Consider the following 9397-nt stretch of genomic DNA (forward strand, 5'->3'; position numbering starts at 1 on the left):
ACTTTAAGCTCCTTTTTTATTTTTTTTTATTTATTTATGATAGTCACAGAGAGAGAGAGAGAGAGGCAGAGACATAGGCAGAGAGAGAAGCAGGCTCCATGCACCAGGAGCCCGACGTGGGATTTGATCCTGGGTCTCCAGGATCACGCCCTGGGCCAAAGGCAGGCGCTAAACCGCTGTGCCACCCAGGGATCCCCTTAGCTCCTTTTTTAAAAAAATATGATAGCTTTTAAGCAATGATAGGATTTTCAGGACAATGTTATTTAACTTTTTAAAAACTGGTGAAGACAATGGAGATGGGCTTTTAAGGCATTTTTTCTTCTATTTTAGTCCAGTTCCTGCTATAAAGGTAACAGCATCCTCACAGCCCTAGTATATAGCAGATGACCTTGGGGTAATGCATAGACAGGGTTATTTTTTAATCTTATTAGCTATTGGTTGATTTTCATATATTTTAGAAACTTTTTATGTTTACAACAGTGATAGAAAGTTTCCTCTTAAAATAAATGTAAATGAAAATAGTTAATTTAAAGAAAAATATTAAGTAAATAACAGTACAGATCGAATTCTGATATAGCCTAAAATCTTGAGGATGGTGTGAGAGTGATTCACTTTTGGCAAACACTTCCTTAAAGGAATTTAGACTAAAAATAACTGTGTTCAGAAACCAAGAGGGTAGTACTAGTGTTTGTTATGTTTCTTGGGGGAGGAGAAGGAAGGAACTTGAAAGCCAGCAATAAAACTAGCTTATCCTATTTTCATTGACCAGTCCTTAATCTGGTTTACTTGACCTGCACTAAGTATAAAATAAGAGCATATCAGAAATAAAAGTTCTTAGCTTAAGAAGAATTGCTCCCATCTTGACAATGTCCTTTTTGTATTAATAATAGCCACACACACTCTGCTTTGGTCTATTTTGGGACTTCAGTTTTCTGTCAACTCTTTTTTTTTTTTTCTTTTTAAAAATTTTTGTCTTCAAGGTGAGGCAATGGAACAAGGTTTACGAGACTGCTGTCGATCCATACGAATTGGGAAGATCCTGATTCAGAGTGATGAAGAGACACAAAGAGCCAAAGTATATTATGCTAAGTTCCCCCCAGACATTTACCGGAGAAAAGTCCTTCTGATGTATCCAATTCTCAGTGAGTGGCTGGAATTTAATTTGTATACTTTGTTTATGGTTTAAATCAATTCGACTTAGTGACTGCCTTTTAGATACCCTTATATAAAGGCAAAACTGATTCTAAATGTATTTTTCTCAGTTGGATTTGGAGTTGCCCTGGGCAGTTAACTGGGGAATTTTTATTGTGTAATAAGAGAATATACATTGTCTAAACTTTATTAGCTCCAAAGAACTTTTGTTTTAAAATGAATGAAAGCTCTAAAGCAAAGGATCTGAGGCAAAATATATAGAACACAGAAAATTTATTGAAATATGTCCCTTCTCTAGCCCAATTAATATAGCAATGAATTTCTCAAGGATTTATCCTCTCTAAAAGTAATTTTTTTCTCCCATTCTGTTTTATGAGCTTATTCAGATCACAAACAGCATTGTCTCCCAGGGTTGGTAGTGGAGGGTGGGTATCAAATTTGATATCTCAAATATCGAATAAATTTGAGGTTTGTTGTGTATTTGAAAGCTGAAAAGTGTGTGTATGATGTCCATTATTGAAAATAACACCATGGATTGGGCATCTGGGGTTAGGCATCCAACTCTTGGTTTTGGTTCAGAATCGTGAAATCAAGCCCAGCATCAGGCTCCGCCCCCTACTCTCTCGAATAAAGGAATGAATGAATGAGTAAATAAATAAAATCGTTAAGAAAAGAATGTCATTGATAAAGACCACGCACCTTCAAATGAAGCTTTGCCTCGTGTTTTATGTCAGATTTCTAAATTGCCTTTATTTAACAATAAACTTCAAATATGTTTTGAGATAAATGTTAAAGTTGTTAATGCATTTGGTTGTCTTTTGATTTCAGGTACTGGAAATACTGTAATTGAAGCTGTAAAGGTTCTTATAGAACATGGAGTTCAACCCAGTGTTATCATCCTACTCAGTCTGTTCTCTACTCCTCATGGTGAGTTCAGCATGAGGTGGTTACTGGGGCTCCAGATGGTCATGGGTTGGGTGAGTGTATATCTGTCCAGACTCTCATCATGAAGAAAAGTTCATTTGCTTCCTCCACATTAAATCTATATCTAATTTTGGTAGTTCATAACTTGTGTTTATCATCTCTAAGCTTAGTGATAACAGTATTTTTGTACCATTCTAATGTTCAAATTCGTATGGAAAAGTATGAACTAACCCCTTTGAGGGGGATTGCAGTTGTTTTCCTGGTATTTTTGTATGGGTAGAGCCTGCAAATGGCTGAAATGTCCCTGTTTCTCCTGACTACTCACCTGAGCCTGAGAACTGCTTCCAAACAGTAAGAAACTTGAGGTTCTGTTTAGCCTTGTGGTCTTGTTACATAAACTTTCCAGCATGAAGCAAAGAACAGAAGTTTTCTAAGTTCTACTTCTGCCCAAAGGGCATAATGGTAGAACTGTGTGTTCTCCATTTCCTCAGGAAAGTCAGCCTAATATAAGGTCCTAGATTTTTGCTATACAATTGAGGACATATGTGAAAGTATCCTAAGAAAATAATCAGACATACATATAGAAATTTAGCCTTTGGGGTATTCACTGCAGAGTTATATTTAGTGTAAAAAAAATTAGAGGGACGCCTGGGTGGCTCAGCGGTTGAGCATCTGCTTTTGGCTCAGGGCATGATCCTGGGATTCGAGATTGAGTCCCACATCAGGCTCCTTGCAGGGGGCCTGCTTCTCCCTCTGCCTGTGTCTGCCTCTCATGAATAAATAAATAAAATCTTTAAAAAGAAGTGAAAGTTGACTTACAATAAAGAAGTGTTTAAATAAATATAGATTCAAAGGATGTAATATTATGTAACTGTTAACTCATATTTTCAAATAATATTTAATAACATTGAAAAATCTCCATGTAAATGTAAAAAAGCATGTTTAAAACATAACAGCATTAGAATAACATAAAATATTATCACCAAGTTTAGAGAGGACTAATACATATTATGACTGTTATGACTACCAAAATCAGATTTGGACTTAACATAGAAGCTAATAAGTCTTTCCTTAGCATGAGAAGCTAGACAGATGCATAATCTATTTCAATTTTCATTTTAAAATACACACTATATCAATGGTGGTTATCTTAAGATGGTGAGACTCTAAGCAATTCATTTTATTTTTTAAGGTTTTTCTTTGTATTTTACAAATATTTGACAAGGAATTTGTATTTGTTTCATAATTGAAAAGAAAGAGAAATATATAGCTTCTAGCTAGGGTGTTTCCTCATTTCCAAAAGTTCCCAGTCTCAGCCAACCTTGAAGAGGCTGTAGTGTATCCAATCGGGAGGGCTGCTTTCAGTAGACCATTGATTATTTTGTTGTTTCATAATAAAAATTTACCTGTAGTTCAAATGTTGATGGTGACAAAGGGCAATTTGCTTTGTCATCTATCTATCTATCTATCTTATCTATCATCTATCTATCTATTATCTATCTATCTATCTATATATACAGCAGAGGTAGCACTGTAAACACTGAGATAATCAAATAATTACTGGGTTTTCTGCCTTTGGAAGTTGAAAAGTAGCTATTAGTTCTAAGAGTATACATTAGAATAATATACTATTCTTTGACATTACAGATGAAAAAAGTCTTATTCTGTGGCAGCATTGCTATGGTTTTTTAGTTTGGTGAGGCTACTAGCTAGTCCTTTTTCCTGCAACCCCAAAGCTAAAGTCTAACTTCTAAAAGCTAGCTCACTCTGACATACCAAGGAAGTTTTTACACTTGTTTTGCAGGGTTGCAGTTGAGAAACCATCATCTTATATATGATCCTGTTTCTGGAAAGGGTTGTATTCTTTCTATTCCATCTGCCTTTAATTTTTTTCTGGTTTTATTTATTTTTATTTTTTGTATATTTTTTTATTGGAGTTCAATTTGCCAACATATAGCACCCAGTGTTCATCCCATCCAGTGCCCCTCCCCTCTCAGTGCCTGTCACCCACTCACCCCATCCACCTGCCCACCTCCCCTTCTACTACCCCTTGTTCATTTCCCAGAGTTAGGAGTCTCTCATGTTCTGTCACCCTCTCTGATTTTCCCACTCATTTTCTCTCCTTTCCCCTATAATCCCTTTCACTATTCTTTATATTCCCCACATGAGTGAAACCATAGAATGTTTGTCCTTCTCTGATTGACTTACTTCACTCAGCATAGTACCTTCCAGTTCCATCCAAGTTGAAACAAATGGTGGGTATTCATCTTTTCTAATGCCTGAGTAATACAATGGGATATTACGCATCCATCTGCCTTTAAAATGAAACAAAACAAAGCAAAGACTCTCCAGGGAGAAAGTTGCTATAACTGTATGTATTTTAAAAATCTTGGTTAGAAAACAATTTGATTCGAGGAATTTATCAGTGAATGGGTGGAGGCATAGTGTGATGATCGTCAAAGTTTTTCAGATATCAGACATGTAAACTAAGAGATTAGTCAAATCTGACTAGGTATTTAAAGGTCATTGCTTTCTGTCTTCTGTCTATATTATACCTAGTGACTATAAAATTCCTGAATTCCAGTGACTGTTACCAAAAAGTTATACCATAACAGCAATTTTCCTTTTATTTTTTGAAGGTGCCAAATCAATCATTCAGGAGTTTCCCGAGATCACAATTTTAACTACTGAAGTTCATCCTGTTGCGCCTACACATTTTGGACAGAAATACTTTGGGACAGACTGAGTTACCAAAGGAAAATTAATTATCTTGTGTAATATTACATTTAATGTTTGAGTTTCTACTTGTTTTATTAATTCACTTGAGGAATGGCAGAGAAAATTTTGCTTCTTTGTAATTTTTGGGAGTGAGTATAGTAAAGAGGAACTATTTGAGGTTTATTTAATTTATTTGGTTATTTCTTTATTGTTGGTACCAAATTCAATAGGGAAGTATAAACAACTCTTAGAAAATATTTTAATAGTATTCTTATGCAAGTTGATGATCCCTCAGGGCATAGAAGCTATTTCCTAATATATTTTTAAGTAGGCTCCACACCCAGCATGGAGCCCAGTGCGGGGGCTTGAACCCACAACCCTGAGATCAAGACCTGTGCTGAGATCAAGAGTCGGATATTTAATTGACCGAGCCACCCAGGGGCCCCAAAACTGTTTCATAATTTTTCAACCTCTCAGTTTGGAAATTGTTTGCTGCCACAGTAAAAGCCCAAGTGAAAGTCCATTCTTTGGTCCACATTTTGTTTAGTTTCCTTTTAGTTCTAGGGAAATTTCATGTTTATGGCTGTTGTCACCTGCTTCTCCTCTTTATTCCCAGTACTGTACATGCTGGTTACTTGGAGAAGATGAAAAAAAGAATGCTTCCTGGAATTTTACATTTCCATTAATATCCTCACTCAATTAGCAGACCCAGGTTATATGGTTACCTCTTCAGTCAAGCCATTATGTTTTTCATGGCTCAATTCCTATCCTGTGCATGGTTGGTAGATGCTTTGCCAAGTATAATGCAGTGAAGAAGATGGTGAGCATTTTCAACAACTGAAACTGTAACATTAATTTACATAGATAGATTGAATCAGGGATATCTGGATGCTGACAAGGGTGGGCTAAGTACTGTTAATGCCATCAGTGCCCTAGAAAGGAATTTGTGGTAGTTTTTGAGGTATGGGGGAAAGAACAGTTTCTTGCTGAGTTTTATGACCAATAAGTACATTAAACTGCTACATTTTTAATTTGGATATTTCATTCAATTTGGAAATGAGTTCTTTTGCATGCTTGTCAACTGTAGCTGTATTAATGTTAAAAAACCATGATATTTTTTAAATCCTTAAGATTTATGTGTGTTTATATTTAGGCCTCTGAAAGGAAGACAAACTGTTGTAGAAATCAGTGTTTGTGTGCTGAAACTTGTTTGTGAAATCCTGATCTTATTTTACATTGATATTAAACATTTTAACAGTGGCTCTGACTGATGACTTGAATAATTATACTCTCATAGCCCCCTAAGCAGTTGTTGTGGGCCTGTGTTCCAAAAAATTCAGAAAGAGCATCAGGGAGTTTCTTAGAACCAAAGCTGAGGAAAGTCAGCAACAATTAGGGGAGAGGAAGGAAAGCTGGTGTACAATGGAATGCATTTTCCCTATAGAGCCTAGGAATGCTACAAAGGCTTCACTATATTTTTTCGCTTTATTTTCAGTTTTTTTTAGTTTTTATTTAAATTCATTGTATGTTAGTTAACATATGGTGTAATATTAGTTTCTGGTGTTGAATTTAGTGATTCAGCACTTACGTGCAATACCCAGTGCTCATCACAAGTGCACTCTTTAATCCCCACCATCTATTTAACCCATCTCCCACCCCCTGTCCCCTCTAGTCACCATCAGTTTGTTTTCTATAGTTAAGAGTCTGTTTCCTAAAAAAAAAATAAAAATAAAAAACCAAGCCTGTTACCTTGTTTACCTTACTCTCCCCCATCATGGTCATTTCTTTTATTTCTTAAATTCCACATATGAATGAAATTGTACTGTATTTGTCTTTCTCTGACTTATTTCATTTGGCATAATACTCTCTAGCTCTGTCCATATCATTTCAAATGGCAAGATTTCATTATTTTTATGTCTAAGTAATATTCCATTATACAAATATATTCCACAACTTTATCTAATCATCAGTCCATGGAGATTGGGGATTTTCAAATAACTTGGCTATTGTTGATAATGTTGCTGTAAACATCAAGGTACATGTATCCCTTCGAATCTGTATTTTTATATCCTTTGGGTAAATACCTAGGATTAATTCCTGGGTCTTAGTGTAGTTCTATTATTAACATTTTAAGGAACCTCCACACTGTTTTCCACAGTGGTTGTACCAGTTTGCATCACCACCAATGGTGCATGAGGCTTCCTTTTTCCTCCACATCCTCACCAACACCTTTTGTTTCTTGTGTTGTTGATTTTAGCCATTCTGAGAGATGTGAGGTGATACCTGATTGTAGTTATGATTGGTATTTCCCTGATGGTGAGTGATGTTGAGCATCTTTTCATGTCTATTAGGCATCCGTAGTTCTTCTTTGGAAAAATATCTATTCATGTCTCCTTCCCATTTCTTAACTGGATTATTTGTTTTTTGGGGTGTTGAGTTTGCTAAGTTCTTTATACATATTGAATACTAACCCTTTATCAAATAGTAATTTGCAAATTTCTTCTCCTATACTGTAGGTTGCCTTTTAGTATTGTTGATTGTTTCTTTCACTGTGCAGAAAAGCTTTTTATTTTTGTGAAGTACCAATAGTTTATTTTTGCCTTTGTTTCCCTTGCCTCGGGAGACATATCTAGAAAGAAGTTCCTTCAGCTGATGTCAAAGAGGTTACTGCCTATGTTCTTTAGGATTTTAATGGTTTATTGTCTCACATTTAGGTCTTTAATGCATTTTGAATTCATTTTTTGTGTATGATGTAAGAACGTGCTCCAGTTTTATTCTTTCACATGTTGCTGTCCAATTTTCCCAACAGTTAGACTGTCTTTTTTCTGTTGGATATTCTTTCCTGCTTCATTGAAGATTAGTTCACCATATAGTTATGGGTCCATTTCTGAGTCTTCTGCTCTATTGATCTATGTGTCTACTTTTGTACCACTACCATACTACCTCAGTCACTACAGCTTTGTAATATAACTTGAAGTCTGGAATTGTGATGCCTCCAGCTTTTCTTTTGTTTTTCAAAGTTGCTTTGGCTATTTGGGATCTTTTGTGGTTCCATACAAATTTTAGAATGGTTTGTTCTAGCTCTGTGAAAAATGCTGGTAGTATTTCTAAAAATTTTTTTATTGGAGTTCAATTTGCCAACAGATAGCATAACACCCAGTGCTCATCCTATCAAGTGCCCCCCTCAGTGCCCATCACTGAGTCACCCCAACCCCCTGCCCACCTCCCCTTCCACTACCCCTTGTTCATTTCCCAGAGTTAGGTGTCTCATGTTTTGTCACCCTCACTGATATTTTCACTCATTTTTCTCTCCTTTCCCTTTATTTCCTTTCACTAATTTTTATGTTCCCCAAATGAATGAGAACATACACTGTTTGTCCTTTTCCTGTTGACTTATTTCACTCAGCATAATACCCTCCAGGTCCATCCACGTCGAAGCAAATGGTGGGTATTTGTCGTTTCTGATGACTGAGTGATATTCCACTGTATACATAGACCACATCTTCTTTATCCATTCGTCTTTCGATGGACACCAAGGCTCCTTCCACAGGTTGGCTATTGTGGACATTGCTGCTATAAACATTGGGGTGCAGGTGTCCCGGCGTTTCACTGCATCTGTATCTTTGGGGTAAATCCCCAGCAGTGCAATTGTTGGGTCATAGGGCAGATCTATTTTTGACTCTTTGAGGAACCTCCACACAGTTTTCCAGAGTGGCTGTACCAGTTCACATTCCCACCAACAGTGCAGGAGGGTTCCCCTTTCTCCACATCCTCTCCAACATTTGTTGTTTCCTTCCTTGTTAATTTTCCCCATTCTCACTGGTGTGAGGTGGTATCTCATTGTGGTTTTGATTTGTATTTCCCTGATGGCCAGTGATGCGGAGTAGTATTTTGATAGGGATGCATTAAACATGTAGTTTGCTTTGGGCAGTATAGACATTTCAGCAATATTTGTTCTTTTGTTCCGTGAGCATGGACTGTCTGTTTCTTTGTGGCATCTTCAGTTTCTTTCGTCAGTGTTTTATACTTCTCATAGTACAGATTTTACCTCTTTGGTTAGGTGTATTCCTAGGTATCTTATGCTTCTTGGTATAATTGTAAATAGGATTGAGTCCTTGGTTTGTCTTTCTGCTGCTTCATTATTGGTGTATAGAAATGCAAAAGATTTCTATATGTTTATTTTGTGTCCTGCGGCTTGACTGAATTTGTTTATTTTGTTATCTAGCAATTTTTTTGTAGAATCTTGGGTTTTCTATGTAGAGCATCAAGTTGTCTGAAAACAGTGCAAGCTTGACTTCTTCCTTGCTGATTTAGATGCTTTTTGTTTCTTTTTCTTGTCTGTTTGCTGAGGCTACAATTTCCAGTACTATCTTAAATAATAGTGGTGAGAACAGACATCCCTATCTTGTTCCTGATCATAGAGGAAAAACTGTCAGTTATTTCTCATTGAGGATGATATTAACTGTCAGCTTTTTTGTATATGGCCTTTATTATGTTGAGGTATGTTCCCTCAGTCTCTAGTTTGTTGAGGGTTTTTATAAAAAATGAACACTGTATTTTGTCAAATGATTTTTCTGCATCTACTGAGAGATCATATGGTTCT

General features: G+C 36.3%; 1 protein-coding gene across 3 annotated transcripts in view; it reads left to right on the forward strand.

Moving 5' to 3' along the window:
* The window catches only part of UPRT (uracil phosphoribosyltransferase homolog), a 28453-nt gene extending 22399 nt beyond the window's left edge, over positions 1-6054 (forward strand). For all 3 annotated transcript variants that reach the window (XM_025987816.2, XM_025987818.2, XM_072744822.1), the window contains 3 exons: positions 981-1142; positions 1981-2079; positions 4716-6054. In XM_025987816.2, coding sequence (XP_025843601.1) covers positions 981-1142; positions 1981-2079; positions 4716-4822 — 368 coding nt within the window. In that variant the 3' untranslated portion in view covers positions 4823-6054. The remainder of the gene's footprint in view (positions 1-980; positions 1143-1980; positions 2080-4715) is intronic.
* Positions 6055-9397: the final 3343 nt, after the last annotated feature.

The sequence above is a fragment of the Vulpes vulpes genome, chromosome X (genome assembly GCF_048418805.1).
Source record: "Vulpes vulpes isolate BD-2025 chromosome X, VulVul3, whole genome shotgun sequence".
Taxonomy (NCBI): domain Eukaryota; kingdom Metazoa; phylum Chordata; class Mammalia; order Carnivora; family Canidae; genus Vulpes; species Vulpes vulpes.